Here is a 12,065-nt window from a genome sequence, read left to right on the forward strand (position 1 = left end):
TACTATCGACTTAAATTTTCAGTCGAAATAAAATACATCACTCAGTTTAATATTTATAAGTTCACTATCAATTTTAAATGTTCACTTCATGTCTCTATTTTCTATTTATAAGTATGAATCTAGTATTCACTAGTGTTTTTTTGTTTTTTTTTTCATTTCTACAAATTTGAAGAATTAGTTAAATATATTCTCCAAATTCTTTAAAAAAAAAAATAGAGATCAGTTCTCAATTTTTGAATTAAAATAATAATTTTAATAAAAAATTAATTTTTTAGTTTTTCATTTTTCTATTTTCATTTAAAAAAAAAAAACGAGTTATTTTTCTACTTACTATACCGCCTAATATATCTTTTAATTATTCTGCATCGGTATTATAAATATCTTATTTGTGCGAGAGGATTATAAAATAAAATAAAATAAATAAAAAAGGAATTGCTCCATTTATGGAAAACAGCGTTTTGTTTTGTCTTTTGATGACATTTATATATATGTTGGCTAAAAAAAAGATTTCCTGACCCATTTGTAAAAGTCAACTGCTTCTACCAAAAAGTCTAAAGGCTAAAGCCAGTAAAACGCGGCAACAAGAACTCCAGCGACCAGCGGCCACCATATAAATAATAATAAATGTCTAAACGCCTTAACGCCCGTGAAAATGACACCTAACATATTTTTCTTTACATTATACTTCGTATGTTTTTTAACAAAAAATTGTGTGAGACTGTCTTACAAATTCTTATTCATTATTGCTATCTGAAGAGTAAATATTGAGGGGGATTAAAACGGTAGTAATGGAAAAAAAATTAGGGGGAATTTATAAGTTTTAATTGGGGTGGTGGACAGTACCATTTTTAAACTTTACTTTGGATTGCGTTTGTAACTAAATTATTATTTTAAATTCTATTTTATTTTATTTTGTTTTATACTTTTTAATTTTTTTTTTTAACATAAAGAATCAATATTATTGTTTTAAATTTTATTTATTTAATATGCAGCATTTATAATTTATTTAAAGTTTAAAATAAGTTATCTGTTCTAAAATAAATTATACCCAAGTCACTATTTTTGTCTACCTTGGGACATTTTTCTATTGAGTGAATTCTATTTTTGGTTCTACTGTTATAGTGACGTTTCCAATTTTAGTACAACTTAATTTTTTTTGCCACTTTATAACCACTATTATTGAATGTGTTCCACTTTTAGTCCCACCGTTTGTATTTCCATCAAGAGGTCGTGTAATCTAGGGGTATTTTGACATTTCTTCTCATCCAAGACTATGTTTGACTAAAGAAATGAGAACATTAAACCTAAAACCTAATAAACATCGCCGGCCCATGTTGGAACAAACGAAAAGATGTAGCTTTGGCTTCCCATTCTCGTTGTTCGAAGAGCCATCTTCGAATATCGGAGAAGGAGGACGAAGCGACTGGATTAAAAGAGAAGAGACAAACATAAAAAGACCAAAATACCCTTGGATTATACGGCCTCTTGACGAAAATTTTAACGGTGGACTAAAAGTGAAACACATTCAATAACAGTGGTTGTAAAGTGGCAAAAAAAAATTAAGGTGGACTAAAATTAAAAAAGCTCCTATAACAGTAGGATCAAAAATGGAATTGACTCTTTTTCTATATTTAAAGCAATAAATTGTTTGGATAATCTACTACTATAATCTGGGACGATTGATCACTGATGTTTCAATTGGGTCAATATATATACACGGGCATATGATTTTTTAAAAATAATCTTTAAATAAAATTGTATGGTGCCAATTGCATGTATTCAATACTATAATGTATAATATATTTGATTGTATTAAATACTATCAGTAATTGCTTCTCATTGTGTATCCAATACAATCAAGTTGGTATACATGATGATACATACTGCAAAAGACAATGGTACTAATTGACAAAAATTATTTCTTTAAATTTTAATATTTTTATGTTATTACTATAGACACAATAATTTCGTTTGAGTTAATCTTACTTTTGGTTATCAAGTATAGTGATAATTTAAGTGAAGTCATCAATTTTGATATTATTGGTATGAGCCGGTTAATTATAAGCAATTATAATTGGTTTACTTGTGGTCCTTTGTTGACTAGATCGAGTCACAAAGCGGACATTACTTAAAACGCACATTAATTTGTTTAGCAGTTGCAAACTTTTCCGTAATTCAATGTATATTGATAGTTCAACTGAAGCCATCAACTTTTAATTTTGACATACTTGCATCTTTGATCTACTTCTAAAGTTATTGTGCATTAATAGCTGTGAGTTGCTTTCGTCACTCAAAAGTTATCGTGCATTTATCTTAAAACGATTTTACTTTAATTTATGAACATTTAATTAAATTTAGTCATTTTGCACATAAAACATTTCAAACTAGGTGTAGAACAAGTTTGAGAGTAGAACTCTCTAGATGTGTCAAACTTAGAAATAGTTAATCAAATCTAAAATTATAACGGTCTTAAAAGGATTAAAAGTGAAAATAAAAATGTGAAAATATAAATAACATGTTTAATCTCTCAATTAACATAACAGAGTAGCGAAAACCTCCTTATCTCTGTAAATCTAATTTCTTAATTATTGGTATTATACATGGTTACAATCAAAAGGTTAATTGAGTGGAATAACTTTAATTATAATAATTTATTTCAAAACAATATTCTTAATCACACAAGGAATAATAAAAATTTTCTTAGCATGACATGAAAGAACCTTTGATTTGATTACTATGGAATTGTCTGCTTGACCGGTAATATGAATATGATCTTTCAATTCATATTTCTTTTTATTACAAAAATTGTTAAAAGTACCGAGTAATTAAAGGTTTGAATGTTTGATGTCCAAAGATGGCTATTTAATTTATTTATTTACTCATTTATAATTTTAATTATTTTAATTCAATAATTGCATTTTGACTTACAAAATGACAAAAAGAAAAATACAAAACACTATTTAATAATTGACTAATCCCGTCTATTCCGGAGATTATGACCTTCATTAAATGAACAAAATTTATGTTTATCTTATTTGATTTGATTATATATATAAAATCATTATTTGAAATTCTTGTTTTGACTTACAATTTCCCCCCTATAGATTAATTAGAAGAATAATAAAGATACTTTGGCGGCTAGGGTATAAAAATAATAACTAAAAATTAGTGTGAAATCGTCTCACGGATCCTTATCCGTGAGATAGGTCGGATCAATATACAAATATAATATTTGTATTAACAAATGTAATACTAATTAGGAATAAAATGTTTGTTACCTATATAAAAAAAGTGTACTAGTTTCGATAACAAGGAGCCCCCCCACTCTAAGAGGTAACTTCCACATTGTCGCTGGTGAGACTCAATCCTTGGTTATTCTTTCAACTTTTCACCTTTATGACCAGTTGAGCTGTCCATGCATGTATTTTATTCCTAATTAATATTCCATTTGTTAGTATATAAATATTACATTTGTATATTGACTCAACCAATTTCACGGATAAGGATCCATGAGACGGCCTCACACAAGTGTGATTTAAAAAAAAAAAAAAATCTTTGGATAGGGTTGCATGTATCTTTCATTTTATAACAAATAAAAATAAAATAAAAAACACAACAACTTCAAGTAATAATTTTCTTTGTTTGAAAATGTTAAACAGGGAAAGAACAAGGACATTTGTCTTAGTATTCATTTAGTGCCATCAAAGAGTTGTTGATTAGGAATTGAAAATTCTGTAAATAGATAGACTTTTGTTAAATAGATTAGCGGCGCATGTTGAACAGTTACGATTTAGCCTTCAAGTCCTAGGCTCTTCTTGGAATGACATTTACCTTATACCATGATAAAAACTTAAAAAGAAAAATCAATGAGTTTGCTCTTTATGTGTTTAGCAAAATTATATTATTCTCTTAGATATCTCTAGTAAAACAAAAGATAATGTTAAATTTCTTTACAATTTAGGCAACGGTAATGTATAATACTACTTAAAGCAGAGCGTGGGGTAGTGTGTGTCTAGACCATTCTCTTAGCGGTATTGCGGCTCTGCTTGAGAAAAATGCCAACAAAATTACTACGAGAAGAATTTATTAACCTTGGGGCTCCGGTCCCTCTGGCGCACCACCAAAAAAAAAAAAAAACTCTTATATTTGATTATTAGAAGTCGCTCTATAAATTTGAAACCATGCATTCTGCTCCAAAATTTTGAGACAAACTAACAATAGTTTAGTGGTTGACATACATATCTTGAATATGGTACATAATAAACTCAAAATAGTATCAAAAAGAAATTATTAACATTTCAAATCAATAGAAGTTAGTAGGCATATTATGCGCTCAAATGTACATACATGTGCTCTTTTAATTAGCCTAGTATATTATTATGATTGTTTTCCATGCTCATTGAAAATATGAACCACATTCATCGCAATTATGCCATTATGATATATACATGTGCTTAAAATAAAATAAAATGTTAGTCAAATTTCATGAGTTCATTCAAAGTGATTTTTTTTTTTTTTTTTTTTTTTTTGAGAAATCAAAGTGAAATATTAAAAAAAAAAAGTGAAATATTTATTCATCCAAATAAAATATTATTGTAGTTGGAATATTTTATTTTATTTTTTGAAAATCGTACTTGAATATTTAAAACATTAAAAAAATAACAGTTTCTTAAAAATAAATAGTGAATAATTAATTAATGTGTGTCAAGCATGTTGTGCTTAGATGGCACCTTTGTGCTTCTTATTGAGAAAAGATCACATGATCAAACCCTAGTGGTGGAGTATTAACTTTTTCTAATAACAGTCCATTGAATATTGATATTTATTTATCAATTTGATCATAATATAATGACTATTGATTTTATTCTAGATTTGGTCATTTGGTCGAATATTCGTTTAATAGGTGTTAAGTATAAGAATGTAAACATTAGGTACTAGAATCGTCTTTCAATTTCAATTTTAGTCATATGACTATAAGGACTTTGTTAATTTCAGCACCTGACTTTCAAAAGTGTCAATTTAGTACCTTGACTATGCAATTTTTATCAATTTTGATCACTCCGGTCAAATTGTCGGCCAAATTTCGCCGGAAAGTTTAAACAGTTAAAATAATGAGGGTATTTTAGTCATTTCACATCTCTTCCTTCTTCTCCGGTGAATTCATTTTTTACGACGAATCCGTCGCAGCAGCACACCTTCCAAAGCATACTTAAACTCATTCGTCAAAGCCGTCGCCAGCGATTTCTTAGGGTTCAAATGGCCAAAATTCCGGTTGAAAACATATGGCCGTTTGTGTAAGGGGAGCTTGAGATATCGGCGGACCTAGAAATCTCCGAACTGCACTTCTCTTTGTGCTCGTCCTGTGCACCTCCTGCCAAAATTCCGGTTGAAAATTTTTCTGGCAAAAAATAGACTTGCTCGAAGAAGAAAGCGAAATAATAAAACTGATGTTGGTGCCTATTTATTCTAAAACTTCTCTATATCAACTTTATGCTAAAATTGATGTTGAATAAATACTTCTCTTTTTGGATAATGTTGAATAAATACTTCTCTTTTTGGATAATGTTGAAAGCATCGCATCGCACCTCATCCTCGGATTCGCCGGAGAAAAAGGAAAGAGATGTGAAATGACTAAAATACCCTCATTATTTTAACTGTTAAAATTTTCCGGCGAAATTTGGCCAACAATTTGACCGGTGTGACCAAAATTGATAAAAATTGCATAGTCAAGGTACTAAATTGACACTTTTGAAAGTCAGGTGCTAAAATAACAAAACCTCTATAATCAGATGACCAAAATTGAAATTTTCTCTTTGCATATTTAAGGTGTTGGAACAAAATATATGATTGACTCAAATTTGGGGCAAAAAATTATTAGTAGTATGGTCCAAATTGATTTATGTATCAACTTGTTCTTCACATTCTCACTAAAAATGAACCTAATGTATAAAGTTTATGAATTCAATTTGTCCATCTCAATAACAAGTTAATTTTTATATTCTTACTCTTAAATTTAACGCTTACTAAATGGATATTTAACTGGATAACTAATATTGAACAAATCAATAGTTAGGGGATCACTGTCATAAGGTTCATTTTATATATATTAAATGTGTTAGGAACATTTTGTAAGAACAAATTGCACTTTTGCTCCTGTGACTATTAGGGTACTGACAATTTGAGTACGTGACTTTCAAAACTCCCAATTTAAACCTTTAACTACGCAATTATTAGCAGATTTGGTCCTGCCGGCCAATTTTGGCCGGAAAAATATAATTCTTTTAAAATTATTTATTTATAAGGACAAAATGGTCATTTAACGTCATTTCTTATTCTTCATGGCGACCGGAGTTCCCGTTTGCGTTGGCCGCGTTCTTCCCAGGTACTCCCCAGATTTCTCTGCTTGCTTCTCTTTGTTTGTTCCCTCATTGTGGACATTACTACTTGGAAATGGTGACTGGAGTTTGGTCTTCGTTGGTGATGGTCGTGGATGACTCCCACCATCTGACCTTGGCCTGTGATTTTTCCGGCTATTTTTGTGTGGTTCCCGTCCGTATCGTGGGTGGCTACAAAGGTGATGTCTCTGGACTGGGTCCTTCTTCTGCTTGTTTGTGAGATTTACTTTGTGGGTTTGGTCTCTGATTTTCTGGGTTTCTCGTCGGCGGTTGTGGCTCCCATATTGGACTGCTCTTCATCGGAAATGGTGGCTTGGAGGTTGCCGCTCAGGAACCCCGACCAAACGGCCACGTCTTTGTAGGCTTGGTAGGACGCAGTGAGGGGAGCGGGGAGGGTGACTCTCTGGTTTCGGTACACGGCGTAGACGTGGAGGCGGTCGTAGTAGATGCCGCGGTGTTTGTAGGGGATGTGCGCGGTGAGGGCGACAGAGATGTTGGTGGTGAGGAGGTTGCCGGCGGTGAGGTTGAAGTTGTGGAGTGTGGCGTGTCGGAGGAAGAAGCGGGGTTGGGTGAGTGAGATCTGGGCAGACATGGCGACGCAAAGGGAGATGCAGAAGAGGGTAGAGAAGAAGAGGAGCAAAACGCCGCAGCAATTGAAACTCTTCTTCGGAAGATCATCCTTCATCTCGCCGGTGCATGCGGCGCCGGATCGGAGGAGGTTTTAGTTTTCCCCCAAATAAATACGCTCGCAATGACGTTTTTACCCTCATCAGAAATTAATTCGAAACATTAAATGTTTTTCCGGCCAAAATTGGCCGGCAATTTGGCCGGGAGGACCAAATCTGCTAATAATTGCATAGTTAAAGGTTTAAATTGGGAGTTTTGGAAGTCACGTACTCAAATTGTCAATACCCTAATAGTCACAGGACCAAAAGTGCAATTTGTTTTTGATGGTACGAAGCTTAGGAGTTTAGACCCCTCAATTCGTTTACTGTCTTAGACTTAGGTCGAGTCCATCTTCATTCGAAGTATTATTCAAATCGTTAACCAGAGTGATCACTTTAAGCACTCGTGGATTTCAAAGAATGTCATACGAGATGACAACACTCAGGCGAATCAAAGATAACGAATCGAGACCTGACCCAAGAGGTTATCTCTCAATGATTCGTAGTCTTAAACGAAGACTTGAAGACCTGAAGACTTAAAGACAAAGGCCGAGAGGTTGCAAAAGAATGAAGCATAGAAGGGTTTACCTCTTGTGCTATCAAGGCCAATGATAAAGGAAAATCATTCGAGGCATTTTTGGGACGATATGTAAAGTCAACCAATCGAGTTCGAGTGAATAAAAAGGCTCGAGACGATAGTCAAGTCAACGACTCAATAGGACAAGCCAGAGACATTCTTTGTGCGTGTATAGTCCGAGGGTTTTCAGTAGCCAGTAAAGTAGTAGACCGGTACTAAAATGTTTATGTTTGATGTTTCTAGTATCAGTACTTAAATGTTTCTTCTGGTAGATATCGATGGAAGATATTTAAAATTTGTAGTATGAGTAATGGTGATTTTTATTTATAATTTGAAGAATTTCAAAATTTGTTTAAAAATTTCTGTTAATTGATTAACTGACTGATTAGCTGAAAAAAATCGATTTGATTAAATCGTTAACAGAGCATTTGGTTGAAGGGAATTTAAATTCCCTTCCCACTTAATTTGGTTGAAAGGAATTGCAATTCCCTCATTCCCCTCCCCCCCCCCCCCCCCCCCCCCCCCCCCCCGCCGAGTGAATAAAAAGGCTCGAGACGATAGTCAAGCTAACGACTCGATAGGACAAGCCAAAGACATTCTTTGTGCGTGTATAGTCCGAGGGTTTCCAGTAGCCAGTAAAGTAGTAGACCGGTACTAAAATGTTTATGTTTGATGTTTCTAGTATCAGTACTTAAATGTTTCTTCTGGTAGATATCGATGGAAGATATTTAAAAAATTTGTAGTATGAGTAATGGTGATTTTTATTTATAATTTGAAGAATTTCAAAATTTGTTTAAAAACTTCTGTTAATTGATTAACTGACTGATTAGCTGAAAAAAATCGATTTGATTAAATCGTTAACAGAGCATTTGGTTGAAGGGAATTTAAATTCCCTCCCACTTAATTTGGTTGAAAGGAATTGCAATTCCATGGAATTACAATTCCCTCATTTTCATGGAATTAAAATTCAATGTCCCCCCCCCCCCCCCCCCCCCCCCCTGTGATTTTAGGAAGAAAAAAAGATAGTGATGAGTCAAAATTACTCATTCCTTTTTAACCTAAAATTAATGCCTAACAACAACCATGGACATTTTTTACTTTATACTACTTATTCCCTTTCAATTCCCATGTATACCAAACATTGGAATTGAAATTTCTAGTAATTATATTTATGTAAACCAAACATTGGAATTTAAATTCTCACTTTATTCCCAGTAATTCATCTCCCATGGAATTGCAATTTCTTTCCCACGTAATTCCCTCTCTCCAACCAAACGCCCTGTAATAGAAACTTTCGTTCGATTAACGGGTTAAAGAATTTGAAAGTTTTGATTAATTCGATTCGTTTAATCGACCAATTAATCAAATGCACACCCCTAATCAAGACTCAAGAGGCTTCAAGTAAATCACACATGACCTTTGAAGTACAATTTAAGTAGTTAACCAATCAAAACTAATTTTATAAACTTTTTATCTTGTTGTGATCATTGATGTAGAAGTCATTAGATATCTCGTATAGTCGACTAGGGGTGTTCAATCGGTTAACCAAACCGATTTAATCAAAGTTTTTAAACCTTTAACCGTTAATCGAATCGAAGTTTGTGTTACCGAATTAATTGAACCAAAATATTTCTCGGTTAATCAGTCGGTTAACCGATTTACCAATCTTTTTTAAGTTAAAATTTAAAATCCTAAAAATAACACCTAAAATAATAAATTCAATTAAAATAATACATATCATAATAAATTTCATAACAAAATATACAAAAATAATACCATAACAACACTATAAAAATATTACAATTTAAATATTTAATACACTATATATATTAAAAAATTCGGTTAACGGACGCTTTTGAACCAAATTAATTGTTAACCGAACTTTAAAAAAAACCTTTAACCATTAACTGAACCGAAAAAATTCGGTTAAAAAACGGTTAACCAAACTTTGTTGATTCGATCAATTAACCAAAAATTATCCGTGGACACCCCTAATAGTCATCTCAAAACAAAAGTTTGAAATTCATGAGTAAACAGTAGAATATTACGTACGGATATTTTTCTCAAAATGTGACCCGAACCGCAAAGCATTTGGACTAACATCTTCTTCATGCAGGAGATCGAGGCTTTCAATGCACCCATGCAATGGAAGCCATATTCAGACGCAAGACGCTTGATGTTAACTTTAGTCTGCTAGGAAGAAACCTATGTTCCCTAGCAAATGCTGTGCTTGAAGCACCTTCAAGACCTCAAGAAGAAGATGATCCTATTGTGGTGAGCAAGAAAGAATCCATGTTGCCGACTTTACACCGCATCGTTCAACAATGCGCCAGAGAAAGGGCGGCCATGGAAGGGAAATCTTGCCATGCCATGACCATCAAGCTCGGGTTCGGAACAGACACTTTGACTTCCAACATGCTCATCAATTTGTACAGCAAGTGCGGCCTCAACGAGTGCTCCCGCAAGGTGTTTGATGAAATGCCTGAGAGATGCCTCGTTTCTTGGAACACCCTGATTGCCTCATATACCCGGAATCAGAACGGGGAAGGCGCTCTTAAGCTTTTTGTGGAGATGCAAAGGGAGAGGACACAATTTAGTGAATTTACGGTGTCTGGTGTTCTTTGCGCGTGTGCCACTAAACTTGCTGTGTTTGAATGTAAGCAGTTGCATGCTTTTGTGGTCAAGGTTTCCATGGAGTTGAATGTGTATGTGGGTACTGCATTGATGGATGTCTATGCCAAGAGCGGTTTGATTGAAGATGCTTCTCGGATTTTCAATTGCATGTCTGAAAGAAACGAGGTTACTTGGACTACAATGGTGACAGGTTTGGTACAAAACGAGCTCTTTGAGGAGGCTTTGTTGTTGTTTCACAGAGCTCAACAGTCTGGATTGGAGCATGACCAGTTCATTGTTTCTTCAGTTCTTTCTGCTTGCTCCACTTTGCCCGCTTTTATAGAAGGGAAGCAAGTGCACGCCATTGTATGGAAGATGGGGTTTGGTGCCAATGTGTTTGTGGCTTCTGCACTTATAGACTTGTATGCAAAATGTGGAAACATTCAAGATGCTTACTTTGTGTTTTCGAGTGCTGAGGTGAAGAATGTTGTGCTATGGAATGCAATGATCACAGGGCTTGCAAAACATGTAAGGCCCTTGGAGGCTATGATACTATTTGAGAAAATGCAGCAGATGGGATTGTCCCCAAATGACGCGACTTATGCTTCTGTACTATCGGCATGTGGCCACATGGGTTTGGTCGAAGAGGGGAAAAAGTATTTCGAAATGATGGCGAAAGAACATAGTTTGGTACCAAATATCCGTCATTTTTCATGCATGGTTGATGTGCTCGGTAGAGCAGGCCTGATTGACGAGGCTAAGGATTTAATAGAAACAATGCCATTTGAAGCTAATGCTTCCATTTGGGGATCAATTTTGGCATCATGCAAGGTCCATGGGAATGTTGAGGTGGCTGAAGTTGCTGCTAGACATCTGTTTGAGATTGAACCGAATAATGCTGGAAACTATGTTTTGCTGTCAGACATTTATGCTGCCAAGAAAAGATGGGGGGATGTTGCATCGACAAGGAAGCTTCTGAAAGACAGAGAGGTAAAGAAAGTGATAGGAAAGAGTTGGATTGAAATCAAAGACGAGGTTCACTCATTCATGGTTGGGGATAGGAGCCATCCAAGGATTGAGGAAATTTACTCGAGGCTGGAGGAATTGGTGGAGGAGATGGAGAAGCTAGGGTACAAAGGCGAGATAGAACATGAGCTGCATGATGTGGAAGAGAGCAGAAAGAAGCAACTGCTAAGACACCACAGTGAAAAGCTCGCATTTACGTTTGGGTTAATGTGCTTGCCTAGTGGGTTGCCAATAAGAATTATGAAGAACCTTAGAATATGTGGGGACTGCCATTCTTTTATGAAGTTTGCTTCTGAAATCTCTGGGAGAGTAATCATCGTTAGAGATTATAACCGGTTTCACCATTTTAAGGATGGATCATGCTCATGTGGAGAATTTTGGTGAAGTGGTGGCTTGCTCTTCATATGCATATGCAACTGACTCAGAATGTGAAGAACAAAGCTCACAGCCAATGGTATGGTTGGACAACTTACAACCAAAATTTGGGAGATTTCTACACTAAACCACCCTCAAAGAGGTATGGCAACATGTTAACTCAGATATATGTTCCATTTTAGACTGCAAGATTGAGAAATGTTTTCCATAGCCAACCAAGGTGAAATCATTTCAATTTTAACTCCTCGATCATGTATATACCAAATTATTTCCCCTGATATACTGTGACTTCGGTTAATATATGATCTCAACTTCCCAAAATATTACTACTAACAGGTGATTGAGAGTCACTAACTACTCCAAAATGACTGGATTTCCATAAACACAAGAATGTTTCAAGCCATCCCGGCCTGG

The 12,065-nt window shown here is 34.4% G+C and overlaps 2 protein-coding genes across 2 annotated transcripts; one reads left to right on the forward strand and one right to left on the reverse strand.

The window, feature by feature from the left end:
* Positions 1–6,618: 6,618 nt before the first annotated feature.
* Positions 6,619–7,080, reverse strand: LOC109168984 (NDR1/HIN1-like protein 12). The gene has a single exon (XM_019317864.1). It carries the CDS (start codon positions 7,078–7,080, stop codon positions 6,619–6,621), a length of 462 nt encoding a protein of 153 aa, XP_019173409.1.
* A 2,578-nt stretch (positions 7,081–9,658) lies between these two features.
* On the forward strand, positions 9,659–11,923 carry LOC109168957 (pentatricopeptide repeat-containing protein At5g04780). Its single transcript, XM_019317833.1, has 2 exons — positions 9,659–9,685; positions 9,754–11,923. Exon 2 carries the CDS (start codon positions 9,783–9,785, stop codon positions 11,658–11,660), a length of 1,878 nt encoding a protein of 625 aa, XP_019173378.1. The 5' UTR covers positions 9,659–9,685; positions 9,754–9,782; the 3' UTR covers positions 11,661–11,923.
* The last annotated feature ends 142 nt before the right edge of the window (positions 11,924–12,065 follow it).

This window comes from Ipomoea nil, unplaced genomic scaffold (assembly GCF_001879475.1).
Source record: "Ipomoea nil cultivar Tokyo-kokei standard unplaced genomic scaffold, Asagao_1.1 scaffold3238, whole genome shotgun sequence".
Classification (NCBI taxonomy): domain Eukaryota; kingdom Viridiplantae; phylum Streptophyta; class Magnoliopsida; order Solanales; family Convolvulaceae; genus Ipomoea; species Ipomoea nil.

What these genes read in the sequence shown, in the direction of transcription:
- LOC109168957 (XM_019317833.1), top strand. Translation starts at nt 9,783, where the DNA reads ATGGAAGCCATATTCAGACGCAAGACGCTTGATGTTAACTTTAGTCTG.
- LOC109168984 (XM_019317864.1), bottom strand. Translation starts at nt 7,080, where the DNA reads ATGAAGGATGATCTTCCGAAGAAGAGTTTCAATTGCTGCGGCGTTTTG.